The 22,616-nt window shown below is 44.3% G+C and overlaps 2 protein-coding genes across 2 annotated transcripts; both read left to right on the forward strand.

Moving 5' to 3' along the window:
* Positions 1–415: 415 nt before the first annotated feature.
* LOC121695727 (transmembrane protein 196) lies at positions 416–11,061 on the forward strand. Its single transcript, XM_042076820.1, has 4 exons — positions 416–1,428; positions 3,268–3,324; positions 6,983–7,234; positions 10,275–11,061. The coding sequence occupies exons 1-4, from the start codon at positions 1,264–1,266 to the stop codon at positions 10,344–10,346; spliced, it is 546 nt and encodes a 181-aa protein (XP_041932754.1). The 5' UTR covers positions 416–1,263; the 3' UTR covers positions 10,347–11,061.
* A 3,084-nt stretch (positions 11,062–14,145) lies between these two features.
* Positions 14,146–18,106, forward strand: polr1f (RNA polymerase I subunit F). The gene is made up of 4 exons (XM_042077573.1): positions 14,146–14,475; positions 14,801–14,942; positions 15,081–15,289; positions 17,516–18,106. The coding sequence occupies exons 1-4, from the start codon at positions 14,177–14,179 to the stop codon at positions 17,970–17,972; spliced, it is 1,107 nt and encodes a 368-aa protein (XP_041933507.1). The 5' UTR covers positions 14,146–14,176; the 3' UTR covers positions 17,973–18,106.
* Positions 18,107–22,616: the final 4,510 nt, after the last annotated feature.

Genomic DNA, 22,616 nt, shown 5'->3' on the forward strand with positions numbered 1-22,616 from the left:
CCCTGAAACAATATTTGCGTAAGTGGGCCCCATAAGAGGTCAGTAACACATTTTTAATGACCTCAATATACTGTATAGTCCACATTAAGTTAGATTGAGGACTCAATTTTGCAGAACAGTAATACGCAATAGCTGTGTGGACCGGGCAATCAAGAGTTAGCATCACTGACATCAGACTTTACTGTAGCAATTACAAGTTGCTCAGACAGATCTCCGTGGTTATTTGGACGGAGAGTCCAAATGCTTTCATCATTGGTCCTTTTGTTTAGAAACGTAGTTATGTCAAGAAGTGCATATTGTACATATCCACTGAAAACAATTGCACCCTAAAACTACAAGGTGTCCTGAATGAACGGCTTTCTCTCTCCCCTGCTCGACAATAGTTATGTAGGCCTAATTGACCGACAGTGGGGATAAAATTGGTCTTAGTCAGCGTTTAACAAGGCTCCTGTTAGGCATAGAGGCGGTGGCTCCTCGCAGGCAAATTGTTCAGTCCAGTGAGTGCTCACTAACGTGCGCCACCGTTCCTGTAGCACACCTCCAGACACCCGCAGTAAGACCGGAGACATCGCTATCACTATTCCTGGCGTCTGGTCAACATCCCCACTGTAGGAGTGACTTTAAACTGTATGCAGAGCCTTGGAGATGCATTATGTTGCAAACAATCTATGCGCACAGCACTATTAATGGATCGTGGCATTAACTACTCAGGGAAGTGTAAATGCATCTTTGCTTTTCATTTACACCCTTCACGGAGTGGATACGGTGGCTTATTATTGTCTGCGGAGAGTAAAGTCTCAAACTGCGGCCAAGTCACATGGGAGAAGTAACCAAACACTCTCGCTTTGAAACAGAGCTCCAAAAGTGCGGATGCGCCGAATGCGTGGATATCTGCTGATTGAATAAATACTACGAGCTCTTGTGTTACCGCAGACAAGGGGAGGGCAGAAGGGGCGCGGAGGAAGGCTGACCTAACGTGTTTAAGCACCGCGGACAGCGGCGTACACCACTGACTATTCATGCTGTCGAGAAGTCCAGCGGCTCTTCTTCTCACTCGCTTCTGACGTGAGAGTGACCAACTCTTTTTTTTCCTGGGGGGAGAGCAGCCAAGTCTCTCTGCGCTAAGTTTTAACGACGAATCGCTCCGGAACCTGAGCAAAAATTTTCCTGCCGAAGGATGGATTGAACGACACCGCTCTCGGTGGGTGTAGAGCGGGTCCTCCTGTACTCTTTCCAGTAGCCAGGAACAATGTCCGATCGAGGATGTGTACCAGCCGGAAGATCATCTGGAGTCTGCTGGTTCTCTCTGTTTTGGAGATAGGGCTGGGTATCTCCAGCATCGTCTTGGGTGCGGTGGGCATCAGTCGGGTACGGCCCGACCAGAAGACGCAGCAAGGGGACGCGTCTCCGGTGTGGAGCGGGATGTGTGTACGTTTCAGTTTTGTTTTGTTTTGTTTTGTTTTTTTGCTTTTGTTTTGATAAACCAAGAAGGCTCACGTAGGCTAAGTATTCAGACTTCTACACACCTATAATAAAATAAAGTAGGAGTTTTACATTTGTAGAATAAGTATATTTTCAAAGGAGTTGCTAATTTTTCCACACTTCTGAAAGTTAATTTGAATCTGCAAGTTTAATTTGCGTGTGGGTCTTAGGCAATCAACCTTTTAGGACATAGCCTGCGTCTATCGATGTTGTTATATCAATGCAACTGTGAATGTAATTGCTATTTAACAAAAAAAAATCAGTTTCAAGTTTGTGTAATTATTTGATTTGTGAGCAAACAGCCATGTTAAGCGCATAGAAGGCTATCCGCTGAATTTTAGTTAGTCAGTTGGCTACTTATAATTATTATACACATTAGCAAATAATTCGCCGTCCTTCCTTCAGTAGCCTTCCCTACTGCAGGTATTTTTTAATGTCACATCAATGCATTGCATCCTCCCGCTAATATACTGCAGCTGTATACAGTAGCTACTTTGCCGTTGGCGCGCGCCTTCCTCTCATGCAGTCTCATTGTCTCGATTCCACTTGTCTGCATTGAGCCATTCAGAATGTAAACATCTCTTTCTCCGTCGTCTGTAGAGTAGCCTACCGCATTCCTCCTCATTAGTTCCACATCTACACATAGGTTACATAGGTTAGTCTACTTCATGCACAGCATACAGAAGGATGTTAACCCGAGGCAAAGAGAGCAGGCATCGTATACCGTGACCTTAAGGACCCGCAAGGCCTCTTCGCAAGGTACACATGATCTACAGTTGACAGTATAAAGCTAATTCCGTTATCTTGCGTCCCCTATTGGCTGCGCGCGCATCGCAGACAAGACCATGAAATCAAGATTTTCTGGTTCTAATTTCCTCGTACTCGGAGGACTGATTTGTGGTTTGGCATAAATAGGCCTGCCTGTCACTGTTTCCTCAGAACCGGATTTTTCACACTAGTCTTTACACAGTCTGTAAATTAATTGTATAATGTAAATTGCTTTCCCCAAAGGCTAATGAAAATCTCAATCATTTCCCCACCTGGCGCATAATAAAGGCAGGATCAGGAAAGGATCAAAGGATCAGGATTAGACTTGCCATGGCTATTTACATGCTATTTTATATTTGTCCACGCAGTACACATCTGCCTTGATACATTGACACAACTTTTCCCAGTAAGAAAGTCATCAATTATTTATAGCTATGCAGCAATCGCCATTAACAGTTTGGAGCTACACAATGTACCAATGCATTCTGGGGTGTCACATAACAATGCATTCTTCCCAGTGTGTGCAGGTGGCTTACTTGTGAACATGTAGTAGTCATCATATTATCAGGTTGTCGGTATAAATGGTCCATTCATACTTTCAGTATGGAGACCGTCTGCAATCAATACAAGTGATCCACAGTGCAGAGACTGCACAGCTTTATCTCAGATTGTTTATCTGTGTTTCTCTTTTTGTCAACATTTTACAACAACAAATTGACCCAGTTTATTTCCTCCATCACACCTGCTGGGACACTATGAGTCCACTTTAAGATCGAGGCCTGTTGGTGTTACACACACACACACACACACACACACATACACACACACACGCACATGCACGCACGCACAGACACACACACATAAACACACGCATGCACACACACACACACACACACACATACACATGCACGCACAGACACACGCACATAAACTCACGCACACACACACACACACACACACACACACACACAGACACACACACACTTAATGCGTATTTATTTGTGTCCTCTAACCTAGTTCCTCCTCTGTGGCCTGTGTGGGATGGTCTGTGCGAAGAAAAGAACCGGCTTGGTTGTAAGTAGAAATGCACTGTTCTAGAAACTTCCGCTGTCGACTATTTATACGTGCTCTATATGTGTCACTAAAGTTTTTTGAAATGTCGACGAGAGCGACGCGAAAGTGTGCTGCTCTGTCAGAAATGGTTACGTCTCCTTAAGACAAGTTTCTCCCTTTCTGATTGGTTCTCTTCTCTTCTCAACATATTACAGTAATACTGTAATCCATATCAGATTTGATCGTAACTAGAGCCAGGTTAAACGGTGTACCGACAGGTCAGTGAACTTAAAACCACTCCACACTTCTCTGCACTGTTTGAAGACCATTGAGGCTTTTTTTAGGCATGTGTAAATCAATAAATGGATGCAATCAGCTGGTGCTGGCTTGTTTTCAACATTTCTAGAGAACAGTAAAGAACAGCGCAAGCCGACACAGTTCAACATGGTGTGTGTACCAATGAGGGATTACCAGAGAGAGTAGACGTTACATTGTGAATAATTCGGAAATATGACTGCATGAATGCGCTCGAGACATCCATTTGATATTGCGAGGGAATGTGGCGTTCCTGGATTGAGCTCCAGTAGACAGAGCTCCCCGGCACTCTGCATGGGGTAGGATATTCAATTAGGCAGCGCGAGCTGAGACTCTGGAGGGGACACGGGGGAGAGTGTTAATGACAAATCAATAGTGAAGTGAAACCTGGCCTGAGAGAACGCGCGCCCTCTCTCACTCCGCATGCTAGTCTCTCTATCTCTCTCTCTCTCTCTCCTCCGCATGCTAGAGTCTCTTTATCTCTTTCTCTCTCTCCTCCGCATGCTAGAGTCTCTCTATCTCTTTCTCTCTCTCTCTCTCTCCATCTCTCCCATCACCCTTGTTCACTCTGCAATCCAGACTCTCTTTCTCTATCTCTCTCAATCCCTTTCCTTCTCTCTGTCTACCTCTCTGTGTATTCAGTTTCCTCCCCCTCTCCCCCCCTCTCTCTCACCACACTGCTTTCCCTTTCTTCCTCTTTTTTTCTGTCTTCCCTTCTCTCTCTCCCCCTGCCCCCCACCCCACTGTCTGTCTCCCTCGTTTGTCTCTCCTCTTACCCCTTTCTCTCTTTTTTTCTCTCTCCCTTCCTCTCTCTCTCTCTGTCTCACTCCCTCCCTCTTTCCCTACCCCCTCTGCCCCCCCCCTCTCTCTCTTTCTGCCAACTTCAGTCTCAGTCTTCCCCCATCTGTCTGTTTCCATCTCTGTCACTGATCAGTCTGTCTCTCTGTGTCCATCTGCCCTTTCCAATTTCCCTCTCTCTCTCTCTCTCTCTCTCTCTCTCTCTCTCTCTCTCTCCCTCTCTCTCTCTCCCTCTTTCTCTCCCTCTCTCTCTCTCTCTCTCCCTCTTTCTCTCTCTCACTCTCTCTCTCTCCTCCCTCTCTCTCTCTCACTGATTTCTCTCACTCCTCTTATGTCTCATTTTGCTCCGTCTCTTATGTCTCATTTTGCTCTATCTTGATCTATTTTTCATAATTTTCATTTGACCCCCCCACACTCCCCACTCTTTCTTTCACTCTATCCTCTCTCTCATTCCTTCACACTGTTTTTGTACATTATTTTTCTCTCCTTCTCTTTATTTCTCTCTCTCTCTCTCTCTCTCTCTCTCATGAAGATGATTGAATTTACCCATATAACCTGATAATTGGGCATCACTGTTTCCATACTGTTGGTGGGCAATGACTGAAGCACTGTCTTTGGTGTTCCCCCCAAGGGAGCCCACTGATTTAATTTGCAAAATCATGTCAGGAGCAGCGAACATCACAGGGGTAGTTGCCAAGCGATCTCTGATATTTACTGTTAGCACAGTTCCAAATCACATCACGTCTAATGCGGAAACTAGAATAGGGGATGTAATATAATTTGGCCACGTGTTGTCAGATTTCATGGTGATTCCCATTATTTCGTGTGGCCTTTGACAACGTCCCGTCATGAAGACCTAATGAAATCACACGTCTACTTGGACATCACCTGGTCATTATTTTGGATTTGTGGCGAATGTGTGTGGGCATGCAAGGCCAGGCGCCGAAAACGGAAAAGGGACTGTGATGCAACCCCCGTGTGGCTGAGGGTTCCAACGCATGGCGGTGTCAAGACGACATGTCTCTGGACGCACTAGGTCGTGCTTGTGCAGGACACAGGGATGTTATTTTTGGGGGACACCAGGGAATGAGAGGAAGGCGGTTCTGCACTCCTCTCTGTCTTTCTCTCTCTCTCCCTCTCTCCCCCTCTCTCTCTCCCTCTCTCTCTCTCTCCCACTCTCTCGGTCACCTCACTTCATTTATTATCAGTGCACTCCTCTCTGTCTTTCTCTCTCTCTCTCCCTCTCTCCCACTCTCTCTCTCTCCCACTCTCTCTGTCTCTCTCCCCCTCTCTCTCTCCCACTCTCTCGTTCACCTCACTTCATTTATTATCACTGCACTCCTGTCTTTCTCTCTCTCTCCCTCTCTCCCACTCTCTCTCTCTCCCTCTCTCCCCCTCTCTCTCTCCCACTCCCTCTCTCTCTCTCTCTCCTACTCTCTCGTTCACCTCACTTCATTATTCATGTAGCCCAAGGGCTCTCTGTTGGGTCCCCAGAGGCCCCTGGCCCTTTACTCTCCACAGGTGATGTTACATTTGTGGAGCGACTTTTTGAGCAGTGTTTCGGTGCAGTCACATGACCATTTCCTAATGTTCTGATTGGATGATCGTGGATAAGCTGCCCACGGACGATTAAAGCACTCTCTATAAAGATTTGTCGGCCAACATCAATGGGAAAGCACCTGCGTTGTGTTGACCACGCTGCTCAGCCCTGCTCAGCCTCGGGCCCGCAACATGCAGCACCTTGGATTGAGCTAAAAGCCCAGGCTGCTAGTTTTGTCATTAGCATGTCTCTTAAGGCGTCGGGACTCGGGAGGGAGGTTTACATACAGTACTGCACAGCTACGTAGCAGCTAGCTACTGTTACACACCCACTGCCCAAACAACATCGCTCATCGACACTCTCTCAAAAAGTTGTACTGAGTATCATGTATGGCATGGCTGGAGTCCAGCCATAAACCAAATTGGTATCAGTCTAATTTAGCGTTTGACTTTCTGCATCAGGGGAGTTTCTGCTAGTCAAGAGTGCCACTGATGATTTTAGGCAGTGTGTGTGTGTGTGTGTGTGTGTGTGTGTGTGTGTGTGTGTGTGTGTGGATGTGTGTGTGTGTGTGTGTGGGGGGGGGGGTCTTCCAGTCTAGTCTCCATCCAGTCTGCATCTCCATCCCTGAGCAAGGTGGTAGCACGGGTGCAGTACCCCTGGAGCATACTAGCTAATCAAAGAAGCAAAAAGAAGTACCCTTACTGTGCAGCCAGTCACTATGGATGAAAGTGTCTATTAGTATGTCAGTCATGGGTTTTACCCAGAGGCCCCTTAGATTGATCAAAGACCTCCACCATGTGCTGTACCTCAGAAGGAGCAAGACAAATCAGGGAGACTTAATCAAACATCGTCAGTTCCAGGTAGATTCACCTGGGTGATTTTTTGTGTATGCTCTGGTGACAAGAAGCACTTTCTGTGCAGACTCTGGTTGACATTTTGAAGTACACCCCCCTCCCCCCATATTCAACTCAAAGTTTCGTCCCAGGGCTAAAATAATAAATGCCATTAAAACAATGTCCTCTTCAGATGATCCTCTTCTCCGCCTGCTGCATCTGCGGGCTGATCGGCGGCATCCTGAACTTCCAGTTTGTGCGTGCGGTGAAGCGGCCGGGCTCGCTGCCCTCGCTGCACATGGCGGCCATGACCCTGACCTGCCTGGGCATCAGCAGCTGCACTCTGAGCACCTGGCTCACCTGCCGACTGGCCAGCACCGAGCAGCAGAGGATGTTCCTGGAGCGCGAGCACTCGCTGCACCACTCCCACGAGATGACCGAGAAGGTGAGGCCTCGGGAGCGAGGGATGGAGAGAGAAAGAGAGAGAGAGAAAGCGAGAGAGAGAGAGAGAGAGAGAGAGAGAGAGAGAGAAAGAGACTGGGATGTGGAGTCAGGGAGGTTGATGGGAGGGTTGGAGAGAGAGAGGGAGAGAGAGAGAGAGAGGGACTCTAGCATGCGGAGTGAGGGAGGGTGATGGGAGGGATGGAGAGAGAGAGAGACAGAGGGATTCTAGCATGCGGAGTGAGGGAGGGTGATGGGAGGGATGGAGAGAGAGAGAGAGAGAAAGAGAAAGAGAGAGAAAGAGTGTGGGATGTGTGTGAGCGAGTGAGCGAGGCTGATGGCAGGCATTAAGGATCTGGAAGATAAAGGAACACGCCAACTTTAGTCTATTGGTCCCATTTTAGCTATAGGATAGCTATAGGCTAACTGGTCTAACCCGCTTTCAGTTCATTAAATAGGCTAAGATAGGCTAACGGTATCAGATTGGGTTATTGCACACACAGAGAAGAGGATCTGTATGTCAGTGGATGGATATCAGGGTAGTGCTCAGCATTTAAAAGTGAGTAGGTGCTCATTTATGACCATCATTTGGCCATGAAAGTAAATTGCAGAAAGCTGCAGAGCTGCATAATCCTGGCACTTTTATCCCTTAAAGGTGTACCGTCACACTGGTGTGATGGGAATGTTGGAAAATTAATGTTCTAAAGAATATCTGGGTTCATTGAATTCAACATAGGGGAACTATAGGGGAACTCCGGCTGTTTGTACATAGAGCATTCTAACATAAGATTCCGTTCCGCAACAATTCAAGGTTCTAAAATTCTAGGTGGTGTCTTGTACGGGTCCTTTTCATGTGGCACAGCACTTGTAAGCACAAACACAGTCTAAAATCTGCCCCCACAGCATAGCTTTGTTCGCCTGGTTAAGAGCATTCACTTTGTGAATAGAGTCTGGACACTCACGATTGGTAAGCCTTTCCAACACTAGCATAGTGACTCACATAGCATTCACTTTGAAATCATTGGTCCAGCCTAACCAATCACATTGATCAGGTGTAACAGAGGTCGTTATTCGTCTGCCACTCACGGCCCTCGAACCCGCCACCTCGACACACACCGGCATGGGAGTCGAATGCTCTAACCACTGAGCTAAAAGCCCAGGCTTCCATCTCAGTGGTTAGAAGTGTTCTTAAGGTTAGGGGTGTGAGGATTTACACAGGCAACCCAACATGCTCGCTCAGTTCGCCTCCGTTACACAGGGGTACCTAATGTTACTTCCTACTACGGCTAAACTTTACAAACTGACAATAATCAGCATTGACAGTCAGGAAGCTGTGTATGTACTGTAGTCCTACCTTTACTGTAAATAAATTGACACATTCTTCCGATTGTAATTTTTTATGTTTGCAGGCGTTGCTATTACCGTTCGCCACAGCCACTTTCAATTTCAAAAGTGTGCTCCCTTCTCGTCGCTACTGACAGCACTTGGTGACCTCGAATGACAGGGCTCTAAAAACGGTGGGGTTCCCCTTTAAGATGAAGGCTTTCCTATAGAGCCCTGTCATAGGCTTTGGTTATACTTGCTTGAGGACGCACACATGGTGCTCACCACAGACACATAGTTATTCTTATTCCACCTTCTTGAAGTTGTTCCATGTGCAATCGGTGCCCTTGTAGTGTAGCACCGTTGTAGCGCTGTCACAAACATGGGTAGGGTACACAGATGTTCATAGAAAGCTATACACACTATCTGATGATGAAATAACGCCACTCAGATTCTAGTTGACGCCAAACGTATAACATTGGTCTTAGTGCTCAGCTGCACAACACATACCCTTTTTCTCAGTCTCAAAGAATCCTGCTTGTCCTCAAGGCTTCCTCTAGTGTGAACATTTCTGTGTAGAATCTGTGGCGCTCTAAAGCAAGTTAAAGGAGGAATGAATACAAAGTACACAGACATAGTCAGGGGAATGCTGCAGGATTATACACTCTTAAAACAAATGTGTTGAAAAAAACACATCTATATGCCCAGATAGGGACAACGCAGTTTGTGTTGTTTTCAACACATTGCGTTTGTTATACGTTTCAAGAGTGTACAGAGTATGTGTTGAAAATAACAGTGTGTGTTGTTTCCAACACATTTGTTTTTAAGAGTGTACTTATGGGCCAGAACAGTGAGGAGAACCACCATCGTGCTTCCAAAGGCACTACAACTTGTGTGAAGTCAAGTCAAGTCAAATCAAGTTTATTTATGTAGCGCATTTCATAGGCAGAGGTCATTCAATGTGCTTTACGTAAACAAAAGCAATAGCTGATAAAAGCATATGGACCCTTTCAAGAGAGTTCCATTATCAGCATCATAGTTGGCCCCACAAGACTTCCGTTTTAACATTCCATATGTTATCTTAATGCAGAGGAAGTAGATTGGGAACCAAATAGAATGTTCAAGCATTGTTTTTGTTGTTATTGTTGAAAGGGTCCATAAGGCCAATAGTCAAAGAATAGTTTAAAAAGTAAAGAAAAAAAGAAAACTTAAAACACACTGTAATTGGCTTTGAGGGGACAAACATGGCTCCTATTGATGCACAGGCTTTTTATTCCAAGGAACAGTATAAATGGTACCCATTGTGTCAATGTTCAGTTGCCTTAAAATGCAAGACTCAGTTGTAGACACACAGTATTTTATTGACTACGTAGCCAAACATAGCCCTTGTGTCTTAACCATCATTGAACTCATGACATGCAAGTCACATCGTTTGATGGTACCATAATCACTGAGCATCAATGACCATATGTGGTCAGGGATTCTGTTCATGTTTCCCAATTCTGCTGTTTGCATTTATCAGCATTTTCTGGAATCTACATGATTCATAATACCATCAGTACGTCCAGTCATCATACTAATTACTTAGTTTGCAAAACTGGAATTCTAAAAACATCCTTTTGAAGCTGAGCCAGCTAATTATTATGCCATAAAGCACAACTGAAATCGAGACATAAACATCTGGTCATCATAGTTCAATTTTTTCTTCTTTCTCTTTTTAGCAGGAAACCCTAGACAACTCGAGTAATGGGATCCCACAGATTTCCTACAATGGACGGAGTGGGTCACCATGACAATGTGGAAAACCCATTGTTACATCACTGAAGTCGTGCCGTGGACATACCGGTGTTTCAACATGGCGTTTCAACAGACCCTGGGCTGCAAAATCAGGGATGAGGGAAATGTACAACTTCCACGGAGGAGAGCTATTAGTGACCCTTTCACAATGCTGACTTGTGGAATGATGTGTCAGGTTTTAGGATGATAGCAGGACCTTGAAAGTACCTTGCCAATGGATGGACCATTGATTGGGGAGGGTCTAGTTGCTTGGTGACCTCTTTGGCCAAGGCAGTCAATTGGTCTCCTGTATGAAATCGAGCATAATCTAGCACAATACAAGCATGCAAACTGTTCACACCTCGCTCTCTCTCTCTTTCTCTCTCTCTCTTTCTCTCACTCTGTATCCATCAGTCTCTCTCTCTCTCTTTCTCTCTCTCTTTCTCTCACTCTGTATCCATCAGTCTCTCTCTCTCTCTTTCACTCGGTCTATTTATCTATCAAGATCTTGAGTCCCTCTCTACCTCTCCTTTCAAAGTCTCTTTACCTCCTCTTGTATGTAAACTGATATTCTCCCTCATCCTTTAATTGTCTATCATTCCTGACCATAGATGAAGGGAATGTTGAATCTGAAATAGCTACCCTGATATTGTACGGAACATTGAATGCGTTTATCTAAATCTTGCAGCACATTGTACAATGCTTGTACATGAAGAAAAAATCCATTTATGAATTTACAATATTTTTATATAGAGGCTTCATATGAAAACAAAATAAAACAAAAGAAATGTGTATGGGAATATTTATGTCACAGTTTTGACAGACATACACACACACACACACTTGTGCACATACGCATGCACAGTCACCTATGCACACACACATACACACGCACACACACACACAAATGCATGTTCTCACACACACACACACACACATACTCTCTCTCAGACCAGCACAGACAAATACATCCTCTCCTCCCTCTCTCTCTCTCATGCACACACAGACACTTATTTCTCACATTTCCCCCATTTTTTCAGATTTGGCTGATTTCCACTAAAGTTCATTTCCTCATTTGATCCCGACTGACGGCATGTGTTCGTTTTTTCTTCTTCTTCTTTCGAAGTTGTATGCTGCTTACGTCCGCAATAGCAGAAACGGTAGGAGGCTTGCGCTGACTCAGAGAGCATGTCGTTATTTATCTGCACGCTGCTGGCAGGAAGAGCGCTCGGTCCGCAGAAACATGCAAACTGGACTCCAGTCCAGATGACCTTTAACAGATACTGCCATGCCATGCATACAGCCAAACGAAGCATATTCCTTGTCAGAATTAGAGAAAGTGGAGGAGAAATTATTTGAAAGATCACTGGTAGTAATAGTGCTAAACTATTCAGAAAATATTCTCAAAGACAGAAACTGAAACATGAATATTAAAATACTGTATGGCAGTGCATTGAATCAGAATATGTGAAGGTGTGTTTATAAAATGGTCAATCAAATATATTTCATAAGTAATGAATCATGCCAATATATGGCAATAGATTGCCTCAATTGTCTTTTAAATTCCTTTGGTTTGTTTTTATTTATCTAGTTAGCTGTATCAGTCTTGCTTACTACTTCTATGTAAAAGTTGTTACGAAGGCTACACACAACCATCTTATCCTATCTCTACTGATGATGATCTGATGAAAACAATCCAGTGATGATCGAAGGCAGGACAATATGACCATTGACAACCTGAGTACATTACTAAAGATGATATAAGGAACATAATAGTGAAGATGGCCAGAATGCAACACTACAAATGAAAACATGTGGAATGTATTAGCCACTAAAGATGGCCTGAAAACAATAATCAAGATGACCTGAGAATACTACCATTGATGAGGTGATGAACCTAAGACAGTTGTATGTTGTTGTCACTGTTTCCCCCACACACTGCAACAGTTGGGTTCCTGTGTTCCACAAACAGTTAGGTTAAAATTCCAGGTTCTTCCTAAATTCAAAGTGGTGTTATCACTGATGCGTGGCGGTTCCTCAAGAACCACTGCTACTTTAAACTTCATGTGCATTCATTTGATAACAATTGGCCACCATTTCCAAAAGTACATTGATAGGGGCCCACTCTTTCACCTGGTGAAAAGATTAAAAAGGACATCAAATGGATGATGAAGGATTTTACCTTGTTCTCTGATGTTCTGTCAGAAGGTCTGTCAAAACACGCTCATGCTATTATTTTACAAGCCCATTCCTTTAATGAGGCTGCATGAGGATAATGGCATTTTAGCAGATATCTGGCACCCCCTTGTGCTTATCTGGCGCCCACAAATAATTAAGTGAGTTTTACACTGATTAGTAGCCTTGACCTCTGAAGTTCGTCTACAAAAAGGCAGCCATCTTTGCCCAAATAAGGAGATCCAATCTTGATATTTTTTTCGGGGAAATAATGGTTTGCGTCACAGTCTGTATTTGAGACCGTTTTTTAGTGGTCACTTTAGTGTCTGAGATTTGCATATGAAGGAGGAAACCTTTTTTTTTTTGTACTCACTTTTTATTGTATTTGGTGGGTAACAACATATATGAAAGGCATTGTTACAATCCAGATACACAAACCCAAACATACCCCCCACCCCTACCACATGGGATACAACACAACTATCAACGTAGCACAGTCAGTATAGAACAGTCCACTTCTGTAGTCCACTCTACAGTAAAATGTCTTGAACTCTGGTAATTCCATTTCTCCAAGTTTGTATTGTCCGAGGAGTAGCGTCATTAATCTGGCAGAAGAAAGTTCAAGAAAAAGAATCTCTAAGAATGTATTCAGCCAATGCTTATGGGCTAAGTTGTGGGGTGGAACCCAAACTTGAACAATGGTCTTTTTGGCTGCTGTTAGACCAGCTAACCACATTTTTCTAGACCTTTCATTCATGCATTCAAGTTTAGAGTCATCATTGAGAAGGTGTAAGACAGGATCCATAAGCCAGGATCCATCAATGAGATCAGACAATGACTATAACACCTTATTCCAAAAATCATAAATCTTAGGGCAGTCCCACATTATATGCATAAAAGTTCCCAAAGCATTTTGTGAGCACAAAACACAAAATGGATGTGGAGCTTGGCCGATTAGGTGTCTGACTCTAGGAGTAAGATAAGCTCTATGAGATATCTTTATATGAATAAACTGATGATTAGGATTATGAGAGGAGATACATACTGTATGTTATCCCTGCTTCCCAGTCTATCTCTATACCTCTGAGTGCCATGAAGAAGGAAACAATTGAGTTTTAGGTTCACAATAGTTTTGTGGCCATCCACTGAACTCACCTTATTCAACAATGCAAAGGAAAAACATCCATGTCATCCTTATCATTCAAGGCAAGCTGTGTGGTGTGCCTGGACCCCTATGATCACCGCCTGTGATCATATTTATAGCCTGACCAGACCTAAATTTAATTGAATAAAAACTGAGTTGACAGCAACTGGTTGGTGGAGCCAGGCTAATATTTAATTTATGACACTAAGGCATAATTATTACACCAGACTACTTTTTAAGCCGTGTCTTCTATAACTTATTTCAATATACTTTATCATTTAAAGTCAGTCTAGTCTTTTACATCTAACCAAGAGTGTTCTTAGGAATTATAGGCCTAGCCTACATTTGTTTTTTATGCGTTGTCATAAAATGTAGATTTTAACACAAACTAATTAAGCCTCTCTCTTAAGCCTGTCTATTACCCTCCATTCCACACGATGGCGGTAATGCCCATGTCTTGTTTCCGAGCGTTTGTCCTTACATATTGTACGACAGTCTAACTCGATTTGCTTCCTACTTTACGGCAGCATGGCAAACTTGCAGCATGAGGAAGATAATCCCAAGCATGCAAAAATGTCAACAGAAATATCTACATCGGCGCAGTCAGTTCCCTTGAACAATACACCCAGTGCGTTTAAAGACAGAGCCGATATTACCTGTTTGATACCAACTTTCGCAGATGCCTGCAAACTTGTTAATACCCCATACTCTTGCCTGGTGCTCGACACACACAGAAGACACGTTGCCCTGCCACCTATGTATTTGAAAAAGAAGAAGACGGGGATACAGGAGGAACTAAACGCAGAGCTTCTGAAGTATTGCGAAAAGTAAGACAAATTTGAACAATGGTTAAGCATTCTTGATGTCTATAACTAATGTTTGCTGTGGACCGTAATGACAACTAGCGTTAGCTCCAACACAACCTGACCTAACCTAAATTTGTGTTGTTGAAAGTGACCGTGGCCAGTTTTCAGTCCTGAAAAAGTGGTGATATTAGATAGATACTTTATGCCATATGTTTTGCTCCATGTTTCTTAATGTAGAATGTCAGGCGAGAGTCGACCTATGTTGGTTGCTGTCGACAGATATTTGTTTAAAAGGTTTGCATAGTTCCTGACGAGTTTGCTCTGTCTTCTCCATATTTAATTCCAGGTTGAAGGGAGTACCTCTTGCTTTTGACAACATAAAGCTATTGGGACAACTTGGGGACATATTCGACGACCAAGGATACATTCACTTGAACATCGAAGCTTCGTTTGTCGTCTTTAAACCCAAGAAAGGGCAAAAGCTTGAGGTAAGATATGTGAATATGTGGAAGCACCATTTTTTGTACTGACACAAACTGTGGCATCGAGTTTGATCCGAACATTGGTTGTAGTGATATGAGTAATCTTCTCTCAATTTTCTCTCACCTTCATCATCTCTCAAACAGGGAGTGATCAACAAGATTGGCCTGACACATGTGGGCTGCTTGGTGCACAGCTGTTTCAATGCCTCAATCCTCAAGCCCAAAGAGATGACCTCGGAGATGTGGCGATATTCTGGGTTGGCCATTGGAGGAAGTCTGGAGTTTGAGGTGTTCCAGTTGGATTCAGATGCTGCGGGGGTCCTTCTCATTCGTGGCAGACTTGATAAGTCCTGGTGAGGCTAAATTAGAATTTTCTGTTTCTGTAGAGGAGCGTAACTGTACACACTGCCACCAACTTGAGCTGCAAAATACGCTCTGGCAGCCCCGTTTTGGCCGATTGGACCTAGGAGGTATTCCAGACGCCCGCTGGAATGTTCAGTTATACGTTACATTTGAAAAGAACCGTAGGGATAACGTATCCCTACACAAATTAACTTCAACTTGATTTATTCCTAATTTTTGCAAGTCGCTTTGGATAAAAGCATTTGCTAAATGAATAAAAGAAAATTCTCATCATGAATTGGTCAAATGAAAGCTTTCTGTAGCGGCCAACTTCATTTGGAATACACATTGTTAGATCCTGACCCAAAGAATGTGAATTGGAAGTGGAATTCTGGCATTGGAAGCAGAAGCAATGGCAGCCTTTGACTAAAAACCTTTACAAAAATGTCTTCAATCCAAACTGCAAATCATTTTGCGACCCCCAGTTTGATAACCACTGGTTTAGTCTAAAACTAGAAGGTTAACTACCTAAGTGGCATGTAGACAAGCAAAGCTTGCTGCCAAGGTAACTGTTGCCTTTTGCTCCTATTTCATGTCATCAGGCTTTGAAAGCTTTTCTTGCGTTGTTGTTGGGTGTTCCGTTTTGGATCACATAACTTCATAATAATTTCATTACATAACCTTGGGTGGCTATCTGTCCGTCACTTGACTTATTATCAAATAATAGATATCAAAAGTAGTTGCTCAAAAAGTGGAAAATTGCTTAATAACTTTGTTTTAAAGTGCATTGACAATCTGACAGTTGAAAATCTTGAGAGCTACAAACAAAACCAAGTTAGCGAAATATACTTTTGAGTAACATCATATGTATCAAGATTGCATATCCAGCTTGTAAAAAGTTATTTCCTGTGGAAGAATGCCATTGAAAATATCACTTCTCAATGTAGGTTATGTTCTCTCTTGGTCAGTTTATGCATGTGTGTGCACTTTAGTTACACTTGGCTTTACTTCATTGCCAAGGCACCTGGATTCTGTGCCGTGGCAGAGCCAGAAATGTCTTATAGGGGTGGCTAGGCTGAGACCATCACTCACATAGGAGTGGCAACAGAATCCAAAACCATTTAGATGGTTTTTTTTAGACTCCAAAATCGGCGTGACCTGATGACAGTAGGCCTGACACCATTCATACAAATGACATGGTTAACAGGAGCTAGAGTCCTAGATTTTGACAACCGCTTGTGATCTTGTTTTAAAGTAGGCTACTTGACATATTGGCTTAGGCGAGCTGTCAAACAGGTCTACTAGCCTACGTGGTGCACCCCTCTGCTTTAAGCTTACAGCTTGAGGTGTTCATGTTAACTAACTGTATAAGATGTGATGCTATCAGAGCAAGACGTTGGAGCAGTGTGGTCCGCGAGCAGACGTGGTAAAATATAATATAGATGAGTTGTGCGCAATATTGAACCAACTTGTATGTAAATCCAAACAGTTCTGCAACACTGCCTATATGTAAACTATGCTAGTTTAAATTATATGAATCCTCTGACACAATAAGCAAGGTGCAAAGACAATAAGTGAGGTGGTCTGAAAAAGTTTGAGAAACACTGCGTTAGAGAGTAGAGATGGCGCATGACATGCAGTGATGCCTGGTATTTAATTTTAAAAAAGAACACTGGAGATTTAAGGGGCATCGAAATGATGGCCCGAACGTTAGGGTAGCCAGTGAGTGACCAGTGGTGGCCTCTATTCTGTGTTCTTACATCTTGAAGATTGGGATTGCAACTGTATGATGATTTTCATAATCGATTAATCTGTTGCTTATTTTCTTTATTGATTAGTTGTTTGGTCTATAAAATGTACAAAAATAATGTTAAAATGTCGGTGTTTCTCAAACTTCCCCAAAAGCCTTGTTCACACACAAAATATCTAAAGTTTACTATCACAGAGCATGAATACAACAGAAAATACTCATTTAAGAAGCTGGAATCAGATTATTATTAGGTTATGATTCTAACCCGATTTAAGCACAATTTAGTGCAACCAGGAAAATCATTGTGTGGTGGTCAATGTTGATATTGTGGTGGGCCGCCACTAATAAGTCAATGTATGGGAAACACTGCCCCCTCCCCCCCCCCCCCTTTAAACTTTAAAATGTATCATTTGAGTTTTGCAGCCCTAGAAATAATACTGCTCTGTTTGGCCGATTCACTCCCACTAATGTTTCCTCCACTCTGCAGGTGTGAGGAGAAGCTAAAGCAAACTGATGCTGTCATAGATGATGCGGCAGCAGAACTCACAACGCCAGCTGACCGCACTGGCGCCCAGGCTGCACTGGATGGGGTCGGTGGCGTACAAACGCAAAAGAAAAAGAAGAAAAAAGACAAAAGCAAAGACGAAGAGGCACAAGAGGACTCCAATGCCCAGCTAGACAGCAGTGTTGACACAGAGCTCACTGACCTGAACTCAAATGGTCATGTTGAGGAGAAGAAGAAGAAGAAGAAGAAGAACAAGAACAAGAGTCAGGAGATGAAGATGGAGGTGGATGAGATGGTACCCGTCACAGAACTTCCTGGTAGTGACTCCAGTGGTTACCTTAGTGACAAAAGCAACAGGAAAAGGAAGGAGTCTGATGAAGCAAATGACATTAATGGTGCTTCAGAAAAGCCTGTAGCTAAAAAGAAAAAGAACAAGTGAAAAAAACATTTTAATGGACATGCATTTTCCAACTGCCACATCATCTTGGTGCACTCATTTTGAAATGATCCTTCAAACCAATGAAAGAAGTGCCTCATAAATATTGAATCATATACAATAAAGTATTTTCCCTATTTTGAGATTACATGTGATTACAAGGGTTTACCAATAGGGGGCAGTGTGATGTTTTGTTTTGATTGACCACTTTCAGGCTCTTTTTGTTGAGTTCTGCCAGGGCAATTAAGCTTCTTGCAGCCACAGGCCCATAACCTACCCCAGCCCTGGAGAGAAAAGTACTTGATGGACAGCTATTTAACGCCAACCACAGCTTTGTCATGTGTATGACTAAACTCAGACTTAAAGTCCCACTGAAAAGGGAGTGATGTAATCTACCTACTCTCTTTCTGGGGGGCAGAGTTTCTGCTGGATCAACACTGAGAAAGTGGCATATGCTTTTGCTGCGATTGAAGAATGTGCTCGTTTTTTGTTTTTACAAGGGAGCAAAAACACATTCTAATCCTTCTAACACTGTTTCTTTTCATTTTCTTTCATTTTTTGTAGGCTAATGAAAGCATTTTGAACTTGGGTAAAGAATATAGTTAGTAAGGAAGAGTTACAGGAGCACGATCACCTGCTTTTTTAAAAAGGGTATCCCCCTAATAGCTAATTCCCAACTCCGTTTCCCAATGCCAGCAGTTAATGTTAAAGGTATAACGTTTCTATTTTTACATGGACAGGAAACGTGTGTAACTGTTCCAAACCTCAGAAATGTTCTGACTCCCGACCAGAAAAAAAAAAAAAAGTTTCCCAGGAAAAACAGACTATTGGCAGGTGTTCGGTCTGAGATCCCCATGGTGACCTCTGTGGAGATGTTCCCACAGCTACAAAGCAAGCTCCGGCCGAGGCTTTCGCTTTGAAATGGAGGCGCAGAAGACGGCTACTAATTTATTGTGGTAACTGTGGATTAATAGACGACCAACATTTTCCCCTTAGCTGCCCCCAAGAATTTCTTCGCAAGTTCCCCTCCGGCTAATTTACTTAATTAAATTTGCATACGTTTTCACTGGTTGTAAAATGTGACACTTTTAGGGCCTTAGGTCTTGTGTAATCTGTTCTAAAATACTCATAAGGGAGCTGGACATCAACAAAAACAAATGTCAGGCGAACGGGGGAGAGTTGCTGACAGGACGTTATACATGTGAACCCTGCGTTCATACTGCGCACTGGTGTGTTGATGACCGTTATAGCATACATGAGCGACATAAATTTCAGTTCCCTCGTCGTATCTCAAGCCTTTCGCCAGCGCCTCTCACGCATGGAGCTGCTCTCCTGTTGATTCATCGTACAAATAGGTCGACGCCTTGACAGAGCCAAGTGTTCACTCCTATTGTTTGGGCAGTGGTGCTTGGATGCTCTTCAGATCTGTGCTATGCAGGTTGCTCATGAGGCTGATGTATTGCTCTGTTACTCCTTTATCATTTGCAATTTTCTTGTCTATCTTTAATACGTTTGTTTTCTTTCTTAGCTCTACATAACTCTGGCGATCACTTCCTCCCCTGGACTCCAAAGCTCCCCGGGAACCTTTTCTTGGTGTGGTAGGACCTTTGCCAGGAGCCGCTCATATTTTGAATTGTTCTCACTTTGTTTTTCCACTACCTGAGTGCGGTGGGGTTCTGGCGCGCGGTCCCTTCTGACATGCTGGCGGTTTTATTGGGCCTCGCGCTCTGATAAGGGGCTCGGCGCACTCGGGATGTGATTTATGCGCTTTGAGGGGTGGGAGTGGGGACGGCATAAATCAGGCCGAGCGTGTCTCCCTGACGCACAGGCCCACGCACACAGCTGCCAAAGGAGCCCTTGTCCCACACACACACACACACACACACACCAAGAAAAAGAATGGCTACCAGTGCCTCAGCTTTGTATCTTTTGGCTGTCATTCCAGCCGTGTGACATTGTCTGCACCTAAGACTTACTCCCAAGTCCCTGTCAACCACTCCGAGTGAAAACAAAATAGTAGCCTACATACTTTTTCACATAGGGGTCAAAAGGCTGAATAATAGACATACACATATTGCATATGGCCCATGAAGTAGAATTCTATGATTTCCAGAGCATTGGACCAGCATGTTAACCATCAGCTCAAGTTTCTGTGGTCAAGTGACTTGGGTGCTTGTCAGCCAATAAGGATGGAGGAGGGGGCAGAGGGAGGGGGGGGGGCTTTATCCAAGTTCTGACATCATGCTGAACAGAGATCATTTCTCACATTCAATTTCAGTTTCACTTCTCTTTCTCGAGTTTTTCCATTAACACCAGGAGAGACGTTGGGGTTTCTTAACTTGACGAGAACAAGCTGTGTGAAGTCCCTTATCGCCAAAGCTCAAATGGACCGGTCCAACTCCGGGAGCTGGCATGTTCTTATCACACCAGTGAGCCCTAGTTAATTGCTAAGGAGGAGGAGATTGTTGTGTTTTTATGGCCGTCGGTATCCTGGAATGACTCATGAAGAGTGTATCACAAGAGAACTCTGCCCAGTGGTTCACACTGTACTTACACTGCAGTGTCGCCAACCAGGAATGTGGAGTTGTCAAGCAGATAAAAAAAACTCTCTTTAAATACACACACACAACCACACACACACACACACACACTACCGGTAACGGTAATACATCCAGTCATCAGTGAATGTCATTTACAGGAACTCAAAAAGTAACCTATTCACCCTCAGATACCAGCACACTCCTTAAACCGCACACATGAGCGTACACACACACACACACACACAAATGCAGTTTTGGGTTACATAACTCCAGTCAGACCTCAGGCTCCCTCGTTTTATCATCGCTGCTGCCCCTCACCTGATGGAACGACTGACTCACATACTGGGCCCATCTCTCTCTCTCTCTCTCTCTCTCTCTCTCTCTCTCTCTCTCTCTCTCTCTCTCTCTCTCTCTCTCTCTCTCTCTCTCGCTCACTCACTCTTTCTCTCTCACTGTCACTCTCTCACTGTCACTCTCTCACTCACTCTCTCTCTCTCTCTCTCTCACTCACTCACTCACTCACTCACTCTTTCTGGCCTGATCCCATGGCACGGCCATCGGTTCGCAAACCACAAGACTTCTCCACCGCCGAACATCGCATTACCCGCGCCACTTCAGGGATCCCTGGGAGATCACTCATCCCCGCTCCGTCTCCCCTGACAACGGCTCTGTTGTGGATACTGGTGGCTGACTAACACCCCGAGGGGGAGGCCCCGGTGTTTTTCGTGAGCGTTGATGGGGGAAGTGTGCCGAGGGCGCCCGCTCCGTGCCTTGGACGGCGGCCATGATGCATTACACGGCCGCCCGTCGTCTGCGATGTTAGTCAGCAGACTGGATGGAGGCCGAGGGGCAGGGAGGAAGTGACATCGCCCGGTTGTTTAATGAAGTGTCTTTGATGTTTAGCAGCAGAGATTGATGGTTATAGTAAACAGAACGAGACATAGAGAGAGAGGGGTCAGGTGATTGGAAATGGACTCAAGCCGAAAACTAACTAAGTCAAACCGCTGTTTACTATAAGGGCCACTGCTGCTGTTGAACACTGAAGCAACCCCATCCTCTCCTCTTTCCCACCCTCTCTCTCTCCCCCCTCTCTCTCTCTCTCTCTCATACACACCCGGAGACAGCCATGCACATAACATATAGGCACACACTTTATTTCCCTCTCTCTCTCACTCAGTCGCATGAAAACCCGCTTACGGACACATACTCGTTCTTCGTCTCCCCCTCTTTCTCTCCGTCTCTTCCTCTCTCTCACACACTCGCAGTCTCCTGCTTTCCCCCGCCCCTCTCCTCTCCTCCCCCTCTCCTCTCCTCCCCCTCTCCTCTTCTCCTTGCTCAGGTGCTCACTCTCACACTCACACACTGAATTTATGTCACCCAGCTCCTCCCGATCAGCATTCCGGCCCTTGGCCTCACCTGCCAGACGTGCAGCGGCTTTTATTTACGCCGGTAACACATCATCTACATACAACAGGCGTCCTGCTGATGGAGGAGCAAGGGAGGTAACCAGACAGACAAGAGGGATGAGATGAGCACCAACACCCCCCCCCCCCCTCCCTCCCATCCTCCTCCTCCTCCTCTTCCTCCTCCAGATAAACGTGGAGAAGACAGAGGAGAGAGGGAGACTGACTCAGTCAAATCTTCTCCAGGGACACAAGTAGACAAAAGAAATGTGAAGGGAGTGAAGTATGCATGGGGCTGGGAGAGAACTTGCACTGCGTAATGGATGGAGGGGGAAAGAAAATGATGGAGGGAAGGAATGGAAAGGAGGAGAAGAAGCTGTTGCACTGTGTATCTGAGAACAGAACAGCTGACTGAATTCTCACGAGTGTAGGTGTGTGTGTGTGTGTGTACATGAATGTACGCGTGCACTATACATGCTGATGTGATCTTATCTGACCATGTTTGCCCTGCGCACAATTAGTAAGTGTGTGCTAGCTAAGTAGATAAAAACCAGTTGGGAGCAATATTCCACTAGAAGGCTCATATAAGACAGAGAGGACCCAACAGTGGTTGCAGTGTGAGGAAAAATATGCACACAACAGACGACATGTTCAGGTACGGCAAAATCAAATTTGGCAGAAAGAAGAAAAAAAAAGTTAGCATG

This window comes from Alosa sapidissima, chromosome 21, assembly GCF_018492685.1.
Source record: "Alosa sapidissima isolate fAloSap1 chromosome 21, fAloSap1.pri, whole genome shotgun sequence".
NCBI lineage: Eukaryota > Metazoa > Chordata > Actinopteri > Clupeiformes > Clupeidae > Alosa > Alosa sapidissima.

Bases quoted from the DNA above. Each gene is read 5' to 3' on its own strand.
- LOC121695727 (XM_042076820.1), top strand. From the start codon at position 1,264: ATGTGTACCAGCCGGAAGATCATCTGGAGTCTGCTGGTTCTCTCTGTT. The intron at 1,429-3,267 runs GTACGTTTCAGT...CCTCTAACCTAG, and splicing joins CGGTGTGGAGCGGGATGTGT to TTCCTCCTCTGTGGCCTGTG. The intron at 3,325-6,982 runs GTAAGTAGAAAT...TGTCCTCTTCAG, and splicing joins AGAAAAGAACCGGCTTGGTT to ATGATCCTCTTCTCCGCCTG.
- polr1f (XM_042077573.1), top strand. From the start codon at position 14,177: ATGGCAAACTTGCAGCATGAGGAAGATAATCCCAAGCATGCAAAAATG. The intron at 14,943-15,080 runs GTAAGATATGTG...TCTCTCAAACAG, and splicing joins AGAAAGGGCAAAAGCTTGAG to GGAGTGATCAACAAGATTGG. The intron at 15,290-17,515 runs GTGAGGCTAAAT...TCCACTCTGCAG, and splicing joins GGCAGACTTGATAAGTCCTG to GTGTGAGGAGAAGCTAAAGC.